Genomic DNA, 18,590 nt, shown 5'->3' with positions numbered 1-18,590 from the left:
TGGTGCTTTCACCTGTCAGCAGGTTTTATTGATGACCCTGCTTGTAATTGTTGGTAGAATTTACACTTAGTGCATATCCTTTATGAGTCTAGGCGTACACACATGGTCAAAATTGATGGTACTCCTAGTTTAATGACAGAAAAACTCAAAATGGTGACAAAAATAACTTGAATCTGATAAAAGTAATAATACATAAAAAAAATCTATGAAAATTAACAAATGATAGTCAGACATTGCTTTTCAACCATGCTTCCACAGAATTAAAAAAAAATAAAACTCATGATGGTCAGATGTGACATCATTTGAAGTGACATATTTAAAGTGATACATGAGAAATATACCAGAAATAGTCCAGAAATCGGTCAGATGGTAAGACTAACTACTGCTTTCTTACTTTACTTGTTTTCTTTTCCCTGCTCTTTAACCATGCTCACATTTGCCATCACCATTTTTGCTCCACTCATCTTCTCTCTCCTTCGCTATCCCCAAACCCCTGCACCCTTGAACCAAATAACTATCTCCCCCTCTTTCTTTTTTATCCCCCCACCTCGCTTCATCTGCAGACATACTCCTTAACCTCAGACCTCTCCTACTAAAATACAATACAAGACGATCACTCTCCTTCACCCACCTGCTTTCCCTTTCTCTGCTTCTTCTCACTGCTGGTGACATATCCCCCAATCCTGGTCCCCCCCTCATACATTCCACTAATCCTCCCCCCTATCTTTCTCACGCTAAGAGAAACTACCGCAATCCCTCACATTTAAAACCTGTGCCACTGACCCCCACCCCCTGCATCCTCTTTCTGGAGCACTTTGGAATGCTCACTCCATCTGCAACAAGCTCCATGTGATCCACGACATCTTTACCTCCCGCAACCTCTCCTTCCTGGCCCTCACTAAGACCTGGCTGACACCCCCTGACACGGCCTCCTCGGCCGCATTGAGTTATGGCGGCCTCCATTTTACCCACACTCCTCGCCCTGGCAACAGACATGGTGGAGGAGTGGGTTTCCTCCTTTCTAAAAACTGCTCCTTCAACCCTTTCCAACCCCCACCCTCCCTTATCCTCTCTTCTTTCGAGGTTCACTCTGTCCGTATTTACTCTCCCTCTAATCTCCAAATGGCTGGACCACCGACCACCGGGCTCAGCCACTGCCTTCATCGACCATTTCTCCACCTGGCTCCTCCACTTTCTCTCTGCTGACAACCCCACCATCATCATGGGGGATTTCAACATCGCCATTGACACCCACCAGCCAGCAGCCTCCAAACTCCTGTCACTTACCTCATCCTTTGGACTTAAGGGGGCTTCACACATAGCAATATCGCTAGCAATATCGCTAAAGCGTCACCGATTTTGTGACGCAGCAGCGATATTGCTAGCGATATAGCTAAATGTGATACTTACCTCCTACCAGCTCCCCCGCTGGCTATCGCTGATCGCGCAAGAACGTCCTGGGCCGTTTCTCGTCAGCTGCTTCCTGCTGGGCTTCCTGCTGGCGCCGACGAGAGACACGTGGACATGGGCGGAGGACATCTTCATTGCCGCGTCTGACAGTTAAGTAACGACCGCCGACCGCTGGCACGTCGCTGGTGAGATCTGCCTGTTTGGCAGCTCACTAGCGACCATTTAGCGATGCACCAGCTATCCTGACCGGGTCGTATCGTGGTCGGGATCGCTGGTGCATCGCTAAATGTGACGGGACCCTTACTCAGTGCTCCTCCACAGCCACCCACACAGATGGACATACATTAGACCTCATCTTCAACCGCCTCTGTTCCCTATCTAATCTCACAACCTCTCCCTTCCCCCTATCTGACCACCATCTACTCATCTTCTCATCCTTGTCCTTCTCACCTGCCCCCCACGTCCAGCCACTAGCACATCCTCGTAGAAACCTCGCACACCTAGACACTCACTGACTCTCAGACTCTCTTCTACCTTTGTCCTCCATATCTTCACTCCACAACACAGACAGTGCCACCGCTTTCTACAATGCCACCCTCACATCAGCCATAGACTCAGTCGCCCCACTCATGCATGACAAAGTGCAACAAATCAATAGGCAACCCTGGCACAACAACCTCACCTAAAAACTTCGACAGGCATCCAGGGTCGCGGAGCGGCGTTGGAAGAAAACACATCTGCCAGACGACTTCACTGCTTTCAAACAAGCTATACTTGCCTTCAAATCAGCCCTCACCTCTGCTAAACAGACCTATTTCACAAACCTCGTATCTTCATCATCCCACAACCCAAAACAACTGTTCAGCACATTTAACTCTCTCCTCCGACCACCACTGCCACCTCCTACTCCCCTCATCTCTGCTGAGGACTTTGCCATCTACTTAAAAAACAAGATTGACCAAACAAGGCAAACCTTTAAAGTTCCACCACCCCAACCACTCCACATAACATACCTCTGTCCTTCCCTAATAACCTCCCTCTCCAACATCACTGAAGGAGAGCTTTCTCATCTCCTTTCCAAATCACACCTCACCACCTGTGCACTTGACCCCATCCCTTTCCAACCTCACTAACATGATCATTCCAGCCCTAACCCATCTCTTCAACCTATCCCCATCTTCTGGTGCCTTCCCCTCTGCTTTCAAACATGCCACCATAACACCCATCCTCCAAAAATCAAACCTTGACCCAAATGCTATGTACAGCTACCGCTCCATATCACTGCTCCCTTTTGCTTCTAAACTCCTTGAACAGCATGTCCATGCTCAACTTTCCTCCCACCTCTCATCTAACTCCCTCCTTGACATCCTCCAATCTGACTTCCGCCCCCACCACTCCACTGAAACTGCCCTGACCAAAATTACTAATGACTTACAGCCAAAGCTAACAGACAGTTCTCCATCCTCCTCATTCTCGACCTGTCCTCTGCCTTTGACACAGTTGACCACTGCCTACTGCAAAAGATTCTTTCTTCCATTGGCATCAAAGACCTTGCCCTGTCCTGGGTTTCCTCATACCTTTCTGACTGCACATTCAACTTTCCCACTCCCACACTACCTCCTCATCCCGCCCTCTCTCTGTTGGAGTCCCCCAAGGCTCTGTCCTGGGGCCCCTACTTTTTTCCATCTATACTCTTGGCCTAGGACAACTCATAATGTCCCAAGGCTTCTAGTACCACCTGTATGCGGACGACACTGAGATTTACCTCTCTGGCCCAGATGTCACCTCTCTGCTGTCCAGATTCCCAGAGTGTCTATCAGCTATATCCTCCTTTTTCACCTCTCGCTTCCTAAAACTCAATGTAGACAAAACTGAACTCATTATCTTTCCTCCATCTCACGTATCTTCAATACCAGATCTATCTATTATGGTAAACGGCATCACGCTCTCTCCCGCATCTGAAATCCGCTGCCTCGGAGTAACTCTCGACTCTGCCCTGTCCTTCAAACCACACGTCCAAACTCTTGCCACCTCCTGTCGCCTCCAACTCAAAAATATTTCCAGAATCCATCCCTTCCTCAGCCCTCAATCTACTAAAACTCTTGTAAAAGCCCTCATCATCTCCCGCCTTGCAACACTCTCCTCTGTGGCCTCCCTGCTAACTCTCTTGCACCACTCCAGTCTGTCCTCAACTCTGCTGCCCGACTAATCCACCTCTCTCCTCGCTACTCCCCTGTCTCTCCCCTCTGCAAATCCCTCCACTGGGTCCCAATTCACCAACGAATCCAGTTAAACTACTAACACTGACCTACAAAGCCATCCACAACCTTTCCCCTCCCTATATCTCTGAACTAATCTCCCAATATCTTCCCTCACGTAATCTTCGATCCTCCCAAGACCTCCTACTCTCCTCCACACTTATTCGTTTCTCACACAACCACCTCCAAGATTTCTCCTGAATATCCCCTATCCTCTGGAATTCCATGTCTCAACACGTCCGATTATCCACCACCCTCGGATCCTTCAAATGGAATCTGGAAACCCATCTTTTCAGGAAAGCTTACAACCTGCAATAACCATTCTGCCGCTTCACCACCACCCGAGCTGCCACCTCATCACCACCAGAGCTGCTGCACCCCCAACCTTCTGTCTCTTCCCCACTATCCCGTAGAATGTAAGTCCACAAGGACAGGGTCCTCTCCCCTCTGTACCAGTCTGACATTGTAAATTTGTTTACTGTTAACGATGTCTATAACTTTGTATGTAACCCCTTCTCATGTGCAGCACAATGGAATTAATGGCACTATATAAATAAATAATAATAATAATAATAATAATAATAAATAGGCCTGGATAGAAATGATGGTATCCCTGAAAATAATCTGACAAAAGGGACATGTTAAATCAAGGTGTGTCCACTAATTAGCATCACAGGTGTCTACCATCTTGGAATCAGTGAGTGGGCCTGTATAGAGGGCTACAGATACTCACTGTGCTATTTGGTGACCTGGTGTGTATCACACTCAACATAGACCAGAGGAAGAGAAGGAAAAAGTTGTCTCAGAAGATTTGAAAGGAAATTATAGACAAACATGTTAAAGGTAAAAGTTATAAGACCATCTCCAAGCAGCTTGATGTTCCTGTGACTACAGTTGCACATATTATGCAGAAATTTAAGCTCCATGGAACTGTAGCCGACCTCCTTGGACATGGCTGCAGGAAGAAAATTGATGGCAAATCAAAGAGACAGATAATACGAATGGTAACAAAAGAGCCCAGAAAAACTTCTAAACAGAATAATGGTGAACTTCAAGCTCAAGGAACATCAGTGTCAAATCACACCATCCGTTGTTGTATGAGCCAAAGTGGACTTCATGGGAGACGACCAAGGAGGACACCATTGTTAAAAAAAATCATAAAAAAGCCAGACTGGAATTTGCCAAACTACATGTTGACAAGCTACAAAGCTTCTGGGAGAATGTCCTATGGACATATGAGGAAAAAATGGACCTTTTTGGCAAGGCACATAAGCTCTATGTTCACAGATGGAAAAATGAAGCATATTAAGAAAAGAACACTGTCCCTACTATGAAACATGGAGGAGGCTTTGCTATGTTCTGGGGTTGCTTTGCTGCATCTGGCACAAGGTGTCTAGAATCTGGGCAGGGTACAATGAAATCTCAAGACTATCAAGGGATTCTAGAGAGAAATGTGCTGCCCAGTGTCAGAAAGCTTGGTCTCAGTCGCAGGTCATGAGTCTTGCAACAGAATAATGACCCAAAACAAACAGCTAAAAACACTCAAGAATGGCTAAGTGGAAAACATTGGACTATTCTGAAGTGGCCTATGAGCCCTGACCTAAATCCTATTGAGCATCTTTGGAAAGAGCTGAAACATGCAGTCTGAAAAAGGCAACTTTCAAACTTGAGACAACTGGAGCAGTTTGCTTTTGAGGAGTGGGCCAAAATACCTATCAAGAAGTGCAGAAGTCTCCATGACAGTTACAGGAATCATTTGACTGTAGTGATTACCTCAAAAGGTTGTGCAACAAAATAGTAAGTCAATAGTACTATCATTTCTGTCCAGGCCTAGTTCATGAGTTATATTTTTTAAAATTCTGTAGAAGCATGGAGTAAAAGTGTGACACCATTGTTCTCAACAGCTATCTGGGAGTCAGAAATGCTTCCATGGGTCTTCCCCATGCTGTTCTCCTTCCATCCAGCCCTTTTTCCATCCATTTCAACATTTTGACTGCAGCCCGGACCTCCTAGGGTCTGCAAGAAAAATGTTCAGATTTCCCATTGTCTCCCATTACACTCATTACTCGAAATGAGCATAACGATTAGGAATTGTTCTGTTCGAGTAAAGAGCATTCAAACATTTTACTGCTCTCTCATCGCTAATTATAATTAGAGTTGAGCGAATTTGTTTGGATACGGTTTTGAATACGATTAGCAGCGAATATTGTTTTTTGCAATATTCGTCGAACACAGCTGAACTTCATTAGAGTCAATGGGAGTAGTAATTACCAAATATGTTTGGAATCGATCATCAAACATACATTCAGCAAGAATAGGGTACCAATATGGCACGAATATGGCAAATTCAGATTCAGTGACTGAATCTGAACAAATTCGCTCAACTCTAATTATAATGTTTTACATTGCTATGTGATAGAGTTGTGAACTGCCCAGCAGATGATAGTGAGTAGGTATGGATGTAGAGGGAGGCACTATGTAGCAAGATCAGTGAGAACATCCTTTTAGTAAGATAAGGCCCAGTATACAGCAGAAGCAGACCTTGGGTCTGAGTAGTCAGCAGGGTCGTGTGACATTGGTGTCCCTTATGTGAACGGAGATCGAGGCAGTGAATAGTGAGATCTGGATTAGAGAAAGGAAAAGTGACAGAAGGACAGAGTGATGCACCGGAGACAGGTCCTGGCAATATACGTCCCCAAGTTCACAAGAGAGAGAGGTAACAGTTCAGGACAGGACATGGAAATGTGAGAGAGTGCTGTGGGAGTTAATTCCAACTAATCAGCAAGTAAAGAGGATAAGTAACGGCCACAGTGAAAAACTAGTTCCTGAAAGGAAAGGAAGATGCAGAACCGCAGGATCAGGTATAGGACTCCCACTTATTGGACAGAGATAACGTTATTGGGGACCGGAGACACTCCTGAAGTACTGTGCTAGATCAGGGTGAAGGTAAAGATGCTAACTGAGGCACGGGCAAGAGAGCCTAGAAAAGGAAATACAAAAATGTGCTGCTACTACCCTGCACCACGTTGCACTTGCTTTGATGAAACAGGGCACACGAGAAATAGCAGCACATGCACATTGTATTGAAATGAACAAGATTTATAGAAACCTATTTCAGCAACAACCATTTGTAGTGTACTTTTCTCGCAAGGAGCTTAAAGCGAATGAGTGCACATTCAAATAGGCAGACCACTCATATGTGTGACATGTCTAAAGTGCTTAGGAGGAGAAATGCTTTCCAAGAACTGATCCTACTAGTAGTGAATTAACAATCCTTCCAGAATGTAGTCATAATATAGCGTAATATAATATAGTAAAAATCTAAATTTGTCCCATAATATTAGAAACCTAGAAACCAATATCTACTTATGCTTTTCCTGCACCTCACCTTTATTTTGGTTGTTAATTACTGGAAATACAATAGAGGTCTGACTGCATAATCACCAGACATTAAACTTCAGAGCTGTATATTCAGACATTCTGCTCACTGGAGCTGTATCCACCTGAACCAATAAATAAAATCATCAAATTGTACATAGCTAGTAGCTGCATGAGACAGAAGCATTGGCCGTGAACACTGTTTTTAGGATGCCTGTGTGGGGAAGGTGACTTGACGGACAGACTTGACTGGTAGTAGGAGGGGACGGTTTGTGCACAAGAGACGGATATTGACAGGATAGAAGGGTGACAGCTAGGAAAGGTAGATAGGAGAGTGCAGTACCGAGAAATGACCACAAGATGGCAGGGGGGAGTAGCTTAGGACTCAACATCAGCTTATGGCTTGAGAAACGCTTAGTCATGGGGGGGCGGGGAGATAGGAACCCAGGAGGGGAATTCCCGGTGAGAGAGGGGAAAAATAGGACAGGATAGGGTTCCAGGCAGTCTAGTCCAGGGAGGAGCTCGGTAGAAGACGGTGAAGAGAGAAGAGCTCGAACAGGGGACAGACAGCAAAGAGACAGTCAGGGGGGTGGCCCTGACCCGACGGACCGCAGGACAGATGAGGCCCCGGGGGTACCGATTGGACGACGACCTCGGGCAGGTGAAGCGCTGGCAGTAGATTGGTTTAGGACAGCCCCAGCGAAAGATCCGCGAGGGACGTTACTTTGACTGGAGCAAAGGTGCAGGTACCCGGGCCTAGAGACAGAGAACTGTAAAGAAGCTGCGGTGCGTGGTTGTGGTCGTCAGGAGGACTACGAATTAATCCGGAACTGTTACTAGTGAAATCTGTCTCCACCTCGTCCTTGCAGCTCCTGGTGTTTGTGTCATCCGGACAGGGTAAGCAGTGGTCCACCCCCCAATCCAGCCCGGCACCACACCTGTATTAAAATCTTTACAGTTCCTGCTTCTTTGATTTAACTATCATATTATTATTATTATGAAGTCTAGTTAAATTTTAGCACTGAGATTTTATGTATTTTCCTCTGCTAAGGACCATTAATATAACAGAATCTGACTAAACATATGTTCTAATAAATTATTGAAACATTATTGTGAATGTAAAGTATCAACAGAAACAATGCACATCCCAAACACTCGATACTGTATGTGTTGAAGCATTATACAACAGTACTGTAGCAAAAAGCAGGGTTTATGCTAGTAAAAGACCATCTTTATGCCATCGTTAGTAAAACAACTGGAGACATCATACACAAGCAGAAGTTTTTCCCTTTTTTCTTCGCTCTGGATTAAGCAAGCCATATGTTGGTAATCATGCTAAGATACTATAATTAGTGCCAATTCTGTTACATTAATTAAGCAGGTTTAAAATAAACATCAGAGAAAAGACTCTACGGAGAGTTATTGGAAGCAATAAGGAAGGTTCCTGAAGAGACATGGTTGTATTGTAGGCTGTTATCGAGGTAGTAAATATAGTGAATGTTTGATCAGGAATTATGGCAATGAGCTAGAGCATGGACATTATATTTATTTATTAAAGATTCCTTTCATGCTGTGCTTAATAAGTGCAGAATGAATATTAATGTTGTGAATACTTTATTATGTTCTCTTAAATGTAGCAATTTGTGGTTGGAATGTACTTGAAAATATATCATTCATTAAAATGAACTTTAACTTGATCTAATACAATAATTTACAATAATTAACCTCAGATAGCAACCATCATAAGGAGAAAACCATTGCATGAAATTTACAAACTGTAACTAATCCTTTAAAGCGTATCATCAAAGTATCATCAGAAAATGACCTAAAGTTTAATTCAGGCTTTTCTGTAAATGCATTTTTTTTTTATTGTTGGCAATGTTATTTTTTCAAATCACACCTTGAATTAAAGCAGAAATGTAGCAATTTTCATAGTGGCTACTTTAGACTCATGCCTTCTCTTCTGTACAGATGACTTTTCAGAAGTCTCACTATTATCATATCACAGGAAAGATTCCAATCACAAGTAACACTTCAATATACAGCTGATAACAAAGGAACTACTAATCACAATATGCGATGTCAAGTATGCCCTACTCCCGCTCTTTCCACATGCTCATTAGATGCTTAAATACAAAACACAGGGTCTAGGTCAGTTTATTGCTGCTAATGTACAGTTCATGATAGAACAAGAACTATGAGTATATAATGCACAGGGTAAAATTGATAGAATTCTATTTTATTAATTCATATTGTGATGTGAAAACTTAATAAATCTAGGCCGTATTAAAAATATATATTTTAAAACATAAAAACCTGAGTTAAATATTAAATTATTTTCTAATTACACATTTCTCCTAAACCATCATTCAAGACATTAAAGCGCCAAATTGTTTACAGAGAAGTTTGCTCAGGATTCAGAGCAAACATCTGTCTTTTGTTGGCTTGTTGCTATCTACCAATGTAAGTAAATTGATCAGTCTGGAGCCAGAACTTTTTAATTCTCATAGCATTATTTACCATATATACTCGTGTATAAGCCAAGATTTTCAGCCCATTTTTTGAGGCTGAAAGTTCCCCTCTCAGCTTATACGCAAGGCATATATCGGGGGTCGGCGGGGGAGGGGGAGTGGGGGTATCAGATCATACTGACCCCCGGTGCGGTCTCTGCAGCCCCCCCGCTTCTCCCACAGTCTCAGGCACCCTCCTTCAGTGGTCATGTGGTACCGCTCATTAAAGTCATGAACATGCGCATATTCATGGCTTTAATGAGCGGTACCATGTGACCGCTGAAGGAAGAAATAGCTGCCTGAGACCATGGTAAGGGGTAAGTATATGCGATATTCACCTGTCCTGGGTCCAATGTTGTGGCCGCTCTGTCCTCCGCATCCTCTTGCTGTTATGTTCAGGTCAGAGGGCATGATGACATAGTCAGTGCGCGCCCACTGCCTGAACAGTTACTGACAGAGAGACACAGAAGACAAAGCAGCTGCAGTGATGGACCGGGGACAGGAGAATATCGCCAGTGCCGGGGCCCTGAGCCAGTGGTGACACCGGCACCTGTCCCCCATAGAGCACCAGTGTTCATGCCTGCTCAGGGCCCCGGCACCTGGCCCCCAGCGACGAGAGGTGAGTATGCCTTTTTTATTTTTAGCAGCAGCATATGTGGCCTATCATATGGAGCATCTTATAGCGGCATAATATATGGAGCATCTTATGGGGGCATAATGTATGGAGCATCTTATGGGGGCATAATGTATGGAGCATCTTATGGGGGCATAATGTATGGAGCACTTTATGGGGGCATAATATATGGAGCATCTTATGGGGGCATAATGTATGGAGCATCTTATGGGACATAATCTATGTAGCATCTTATGGGGGCATAATCTATGGAGCATTTTATGGGGCAGCAATGGGGCATATTATTCTATGGAGCATCTTATGGGGCCATTATTAACCTTTGTGCAGCATTATATGGGGCATATTTTGTATGGAGCATCTTATGGGGCCATCATGAACTGCATGGAGCATCTTATGGGGCCACCATGAACTGTATGGAGCATCTTATGGGGCCATCATGAACTGTATGGAGCATTATATGGGGCTCCTGATTCAATATGGATATTCAAAAACATTTAACCTACTGATGTCTCAATTAATTTTACTTTTATTGGTATCTATTTTTATTTTTGAAATTTACCAGTAGCTGCTGCATTTTCCACCCTAGGCTTATACGTGAGTCAATAAGTTTTCTCAGTTTTTTGTGGTAAAATACACGAGTATATACGGTAAGTTGTATGTACCACCCAGACTAAGAGCAGGAATGTAAAGGTTTTCAATATCTGATATAATAAAGATCTTTCAATTTGTTAACAATTGAAGAAGCACTGAATATGGTAAGTGGTAGCACATTATTAGCTGGTATAGCATTTGCATCATTATTTCCATTTTTGTTTTCAATCATAGCAACAGATAATTGACAATGATGGCAATATTGCATACATCATGTGATGGACACCAAGGATGCCTTATACATCCCATTAACTGCAGCAGGGGGTACAGGTTTTTTGTTGCAATGTTAGTCATTTTGCAATCAAAAAAATCGATTATGTTTTCTGGCTTTTTTGATGCAATTTATTATGGAGGCTCCTAATGCACAATTTTTTGCTATCTAGAAATCAAACTTTATTCACCTGAAACTTTAATAAGAAACATACAAGATAAGTATGGACCTATTGTAACATACCTGGCTGCTGGAATTTTCTTTGTTTCTTGGTACTGAAGAGTTTGATGCCTTACTTCGATATTTGCAATTCATTTCTTCACCAGATAGCCCTAAAATACATAAATATTAATACACGTAAATGAATAGCAAGAAATATCACATCACCAGAGTAAGAATAGGTTCACACTTATACAGCTCTTTCTTGCTAGCCCTACATCAGGGGTTTCTGTCAGAATTCCCCAAAAGCTGATGGAATCATTGAGTCCTGGAAATATTTGTCTTTTTCCGGTTTGTAAAAAGCATGGTCTGTTTATCTGTCTACTGGTGTATCCATGTACACAGAGTAGTCTGGATGGACACATCACATAACAAGAAACTATCTGGACAAGAATGAATGATTATAATCAAATAATTGTAATAATAATAGTCATAATAATAATAATAATAATAATACATGACTATAAATACAAATAATTATTTGCTTCTGAAATATTTAGCTGATATATAATTATCTTATAGTCTAGAAAACTACTACTGCATCAATCAATAAATTGCTAAGTATCAATGAATCTTTAACCTTTGCATTTACAGCGGGTACAAAAGACCCCTTTAAATTTTTCAGTCTTTGTTTCATGCAGCCATTTGGTAAATTCAAAAGAGTTCGTTTTTTTCTCATTAATGTACACTCTGCACCCCATCTTGACTGAAAAAAACAGAAATGTAGAAATTTTTGCAAATTTATTAAGAAAGAAAAACTGAAATATCACATGGTCATAAGTATTCCTGGATTTGGGGATCCTCTGTCATTCTTCCTTGCAAATCCTCTCCAGTTCCGTCAGGCTGGATTGTGAATGTTGGTGGACAGCCAGTTTCAGGTCTCTCCAGAGATGCTCAGTTGGGTTTAGGTCAGGGCTCTAACTGGGCCAGTCAAGAATGAATGGTTACAGAGTTGTTCTGAAGCCACTCCTTTGTTATTTTGGCTGTGTGCTTAGCGTCATTGTCTTGTTGAAAGGTGAATCTTCGGCCAAGTCTGAAGTCCAGAGCTCTCTGGTAGAGGATTTCATCCAGGATATCCCTGTACTTCGCCACGTTCATGTTTCCTTCAATTGCAACCAGTCATCCTTGCAGCTTAAAAACACCCCATAGCATGATGCTGCCACCACCATGTTTCACTATTGGATTGTATTGTACAGGTGATGAGCAGTTCCTCGTTTTCTCCACATATACCGCTTAGAATTGTCACTAAAAAGTGCTCTTTTTTCTCATCAGGCCAGAGAATCTTATTTCTCATAGACTGGGAGTCCTTCATGTGTTTTTTAGCAAACTCTATGTGGGCTTTCATATGTCTGGCATTGAGGAGAGGCTTCTGTCAGGCCACTCTGCCATAAAGGCCCGACTGGTGGAGGGCTGCAGTGATAGTTGACTTTGTGGAACTTTATCCCATCTCCCTACTGCATCTGTGGAGCTCAGCCACATTGATCTTGGGATTCTACCTCTCTCACCAAATCTCTTCTCACACTATTGCTCAGTTTGGCTGGACAGCCAGGTCTAGGAAGACTTCTGGTGGTCCCAAACTTCTTTTATTTAAGGATTATGGAGGCCACTGCACACTTAGGAATCTTGAGTACTGCAGAAATTCTTTTGTAACCTTGGCCAGATCTGTGCTTTGCCACAATTCGTTCTCTGAGCTCCTTGGCCAGTTCCTTTGACCTCATGATTCTCATTTGGTCTGACATGCACTGTGAGCTGTGAGGTCTTATATAGACAGTTGTGTGCCTTTACAAATCAAGTCCTTTCAGTTTAATTAAACACAGCTGGACTCCAATGAAGGAGTAGAATCATCTAAATGAAGATCACAAGGAAATGTGACTTAAATCTGAGTGTCTGAGCAAAGGGTCTGAATACTTATGACCATGTGATATTTCAGTTTTTCTTTTTTAATAAATTTGCAAAAATGTCTACATTTCTGATTCTTTTCAGTCAAGATGGAGTGCAGAGTGTACATTAATGAGAAAAAAAATGAACTTTTTGAATTTACCAAATGGCTGCAAGGAAACAAAGAGTGAAAAATTTAAAGGGGTCTGAATACTTTCCGTACCTACTGTAAATTATTTAATTTTCTGATAGCACAAGTCATAAAAAGAGTGAATATATTGTCTCCTGATTTAAAGTATTGTCAAATGTGGCACAAGACTGAACAAGACTACTAGCATACAGAAAAAATATGAATTTGAAATCATTTGTCATGAAATGTCTATAAAATATTTGCTTATACATGGCGCCCAGTGGATGTGATGTGAAAAGTCTATCAAGGGTTTCGCTAACTTATTTCAACATTGTATTGATTTTTTTGGGCAAGAGATATTTCTGTCATTTTCAAAATTCAAGTAAAGGTTAATGAGTAAAGGGGATGTCCCCTTTCAGGGGACTTTTACCTACAGCACATGCACAAATGGTACTTTACATACCCTACCTCCGTTTATTGAAGAGTTTAAACTGGTGTTACATTGACGTCTCATCAGTTAAATACTGAGCTCAGTGGCTCTGCCCATGTAGACAGCACAAGTCCCTGAGCTTAGTGATTTTTTGCAGTGATGTCCACTAGTGATGAGTGAGTATACACGTTGCTTGGGTTTTCCCGAGCATGCTCCAGTGTCCTCCGAGTATTTTGGCATGCTCAGAGATTTAGTTTGTGTCGACACAGCTGCATGATTTGTGGCTGCTGGACAGGCTTAATACATGTGAGGAATGTCTGTTTGTTATGGTATCCCCACATGTATTCAGGCTGTCTAGTAGAAGTAAATCATGCAGCTACTTCGACAAAAACTAAATCTCCGAGCACGCCAAAATACTCGGAGGTCACCAGAGCATGCTCGGGAAAACCCAAGCAACGAGTATACGCACTCATCACTAATGTCCACGTGATGTAATCAGACAAAGGAGACCTGAACAGTGGCAGAAACAGTGGCAGAGATGCCACTCTGGATCAGCGGAGGGAAAGAAAAACAAAATTTGTTTGTCTTCTACAGTGAATTGTGAATCTAGGGAAAAGTTTTCTGAGCGGTGAAAACGCCATTGAACTTTATCATTCAATAACTGGAAAACCCTGTTTGACAGTATTCTGTTAGCATAATAAACAGTGATAGAATTCTGGTTAATGGAAACTTAACTACATTGGCATGTAAATGTGTGGGCACTCCTGGTCAAAATTACTGTTATTGTGAACAGTTAAGCAAGCTGAAGATGAAATGATCATTAAAAGGTTTACAGCTAAAGAGGACACATTTCCTTTGTATTTTTGGCAAACAAAAAAAATATATATATATACTGTATATATATATTCACCTTTTACATTTTAAAAATTAGAAAAAGGAAAATGGTTAGTATCTAGTAGGACCCCTTTTGAAAGTATCAAAGCTTGTGAATGCATTTTGTTGAGGGATTTTCATCCATTCTTCCCTCAAAAATTCTTCCAGTTCTGTTCCCCATGCCATTGGCTGTAACACAACCTCAAAGCATGATTGATCCACCTCCATTCTTAATGGTTGGTGAGATGATCTTTTCCTGAAATTATGTGCCCTTTTTTTTCCACACATAACTTTAATCTTTGTGGCCAATGAGTTCTATTTTAACCTCAACAGTCCACAGGAATTGTTTCAGGCTTGTTTAGAGGTTCTTTTGAATGCTTCTGACACTGTGAAGTTTGTGGTGAGGAAGCAGAAGAGGTTTTCTTCTGATGACTCTTCCATGAAAGTCATATTTGTGCAAGTGTCTCTGAACAGTAGAACAATGTACCACAACTTGAGTCTTCTAAATCTTTCTGAAGGACTTTTGCAGTCAAATGGGGGTTCTGATTTGTCTTTCTAGCAATCTTACTAGCAGCTCTCACTGAAATTTTGATTGGTTTTCCAGACTTCATCTTGACATCTAATGTTCTCGTTAATTTCCATTACTTAATTACATTTCAAACTGATGAAAGGACAACTTGAAAACGCTTTGCTATCTTCTTATGGCCTTCTAATGCTTTGTGAGCTTACACCAGCTCACCAGCTTCAGAGTGCTAGGCAGCTGCTTAGAAAAACCCATTGCTGCTGCTTTTTGGCACAAGGTTAAAGGAGGCTGGGTTTTATAAAGCTAGGAAGTTCGCATCACCTGGCCTTTTCTAACGATGATAGTGAACAAGCCATAACCCTAACAGGCTAAATAAGGTCTGAAACCTTGGTCAAAGTTATTTGAACACACAAACTTTTGCATCAACCTATTTTCCTTTTTGTAATTTTCGAAGTGTAAAAAATGACAATATGTAGATTTTTTCCTAAAATACAAAGGAAATGTGTCATCTTTAATTTTAGGCCTTTTAGAGATCATTTCATCTTTAGCATGCTTAACTGTTCACAATAACAGTAATTTCAACCAGAGGTGCCCAAACTATTACATGCCACTGTAGTTGGTCAGAATTATTTGATCAAAAATTAAATTATTTTAGAATTTATTAAGCAAAAAATAGTAGAAAAGAGCGGCACTCACCGGGTAGTGTAGTCAAGGCTTTATTATAAAAGCATATCAACTGAGAACGGGTGCAAAAAGGAGATAGCAACGACAATCGTTGATGATCGTTTCGCGCTGCAAAGGCTCTTCCACAGGTTACATGTATGTAACCTGTGGAAGCGCCTTTGCAGCACGGAACGATCGTCGTTGCTATCTCCTTTTTGCACCCGTTCTCCCATTGATATGCTATTATAATAAAGCCTTGACTACACTACCCGGTGAGTGCCGCTCTTTTCTACTATTTTTTGCTATGTGGATTAGCTCATTTTCCATGAATGTGCACCTAAGGGTAAAACAGTTGTATTGTCGGTTGCGTCTCTTTTATACACGTATGATGATTTGGATGTGTGGACTATTGTGATGGTGCTCACCTTCTATTTCTGGACTTTGCATTGGTGCTCACCTTCTATTTCTGGACTTTGCATTAGAATTTATTAAGTTAAGGGATTTATCTAAAATTATAACCCCTGTCCATATGATCTACTATTACTATGAAAATGATAGAGGTTCTTTGACTTAAGGGGGTTTTACACATAGCGATATCGCAAGCAATATCGCTATAACGTCACCCATTTTGTGACGTTATAGCGATATCGCTAGCGATATTGCTATGTGTGATACTTACCTCCGACCGGCTCCCCCGCTGTCCATCGCTGATCGCGCGAGATCGGCCGGCTTCATTTCTTGTCGGGCGCTTCCTGCTGGGCTTCCTGTGGTGCTGACGAGTGACGCGTGGATGCGGGCGGGAGGACTCCTTCATCACCGCGTCTGAAAGGTAAGTATCATCCGCTGTATCGCTGCTGCATTGCTGTGAGATCTGCCTGTGTGGCAGCTCACTAGTGATCATTTAGCGACGCACCAGCGATCCTGACCGTGTCATATCGCTGGTCAGGATCGCTGGTGCATTGCTAAATGTAAAAGGGCCTTTAGAATGTGAAGCCAGTCCACTTCTGATGGACTAAATATATCTTAGCAAGGGCATAACTTGAAACATGTTGTCCCTAATGCAAAATCTCAAACAATGTCTTCAACTATTACAGGTTTTTCTGAGTATTGACACTCTAAGATAGGTCAAATGGACTTTTGGGTCTTCCAAGGCTCCTGGGCCAAGGTGTGACCCCAACTTCTGCTTTCTAATATTATAGCTTATTTTAGATGGCTCTAAAATGAAAGTGGAGTTATCCTATGCTAAAATAAATTTGAGATAAGCTGTTTAACATCTACAGTGCTGTTTGTATGTCATAGAGTCCTTAAATGTCCTCATTTTGCCATTTTATTTATGCTTCCAGGATCTATTTCTTTTAGTAAAGAAATCTTTTGATATTTCCTTACTGCTGCACATATGGGTAATAACTAAAAACTGAAGAGATAGTGAGCCACTGTTCATCTTGGAATGTCTTCAAGAAATTGGTAATACTATAATGATGGGGAGTAAATCTGGTGATTCTTCTACATATCCCAAACTTGGTTTAAATTACAGACTTATCAAACTTTACCTGACTTTCAAGGATTTTTTTGCATGACCAATTGAAACTGTAAGGTAGCTAGTATTCTCATTAATGCATTTTCCATTTTTGTGGATGGTTTGTTATATTTTTACTGGATTGTTTTAAAAAACAATTGAAACTAAAATGAAAGGTGCATTCCCTGAAGAGAGAACTTTTTTAACATCTAAGATAACACAGCATCTAGTACTTTATTAGATACAAATAACATATGTAAATTCAGTTTATAGGAAACTGTCTACAGTACATAGTTTACTAACAATTAGACTATTGTGTATTGCTTGGAGTATGTTTATTTTATATTCAGGATTTAAAGCATTATTCATCTACAGTATTTAGAAAATAATTACAAGGAAATAAAAACATATTTCCAGGTAATTCTTTAGAAACATTCCATGACTGTAAGTTTGTGTTTTATAAATGTTTAAAGATTGTTATTTTTGTAACAATGAAGGTCATTTTGTTACTATGTTTGTTCAACTGGATAACCTTGTTCAAGACCAATTTAGCATTTCCCTTGCTGACTTTACTTATAAAGTAATGACCTGATCTTTTCTAATGTTGTGTAAGTAATGGCTATGATGGTAATATCTATTCTACAGAGTAAACAAAGGTAATTTTAGGTCTCCTAGTAACTATTAATCTTTTTTCTTATCTCGAGAAAACAGTTCAATAAACCTGGAGAGTAATAAAAAAAAATGAAAAAAAAGCATAGGGTAGAAACTACAGATCACTGCTGCACTGAAATACATGGCATTCCGATAGGTTATAGAACACTTTTATTTCAAATAAATTCTTAAATCCAAACAAATTCTTAGAATATTGTAACTAGTTTTTTAAAAGGAAGACTACAATCAAGAGCAATCATGGTTATTTCTATCTTCATAAATACTGTATATATTGTTGGATAGTGCTTAAAAAAGAAGCACTTTTGCAATTCACTTTTTCTTAAAAGTTGTATCGGTTCTTTAGATATTGTTATTTTTCTTTCTTTTGTATACAGTTCGTTGCCTAGTAGACCGACCACTGGAAATGAGAGAATTTATTCATGTAGAACTGATCTTTTGCGAACTTTACAAATTTTTCTCCAGAATATATCATTTTTTTACAATTTGTCCTGCCAGCTACAGCTTTCATTTTGCTGAACCATAGAAGGTGATGCAGACAGTGAAAAGCAATTATAATAAAGCTCACCTCTCTGCTCCAGCAGACTGCCATTTGGTCCTTTACTTCTTTTCCCCTTTACCCATCAAGCACATGCTC

At 41.1% G+C, this 18,590-nt stretch overlaps 1 protein-coding gene across 5 annotated transcripts in view; it reads right to left on the bottom strand.

The window, feature by feature from the left end:
* MYO16 (myosin XVI) overlaps positions 1-18,590 on the bottom strand; it is a 783,767-nt gene that overhangs the window by 12,387 nt on the left and 752,790 nt on the right. For all 5 annotated transcript variants that reach the window (XR_012222718.1, XM_073556817.1, XM_073556818.1 and 2 more), the window contains exon 34: positions 11,296-11,384. Coding sequence is in view for 4 of the 5 variants with exons in the window: in XM_073556817.1 (XP_073412918.1) it covers positions 11,296-11,384 (89 nt within the window). In the remaining variant the exon portion in view is untranslated. The remainder of the gene's footprint in view (positions 1-11,295; positions 11,385-18,590) is intronic.

Source organism: Dendrobates tinctorius, unplaced genomic scaffold (assembly GCF_039654945.1).
Source record: "Dendrobates tinctorius isolate UK_male_01 unplaced genomic scaffold, ASM3965494v1 ptg000240l, whole genome shotgun sequence".
Lineage (NCBI taxonomy): Eukaryota > Metazoa > Chordata > Amphibia > Anura > Dendrobatidae > Dendrobates > Dendrobates tinctorius.
This window is presented reverse-complemented; position numbering and strand designations above follow the sequence as displayed.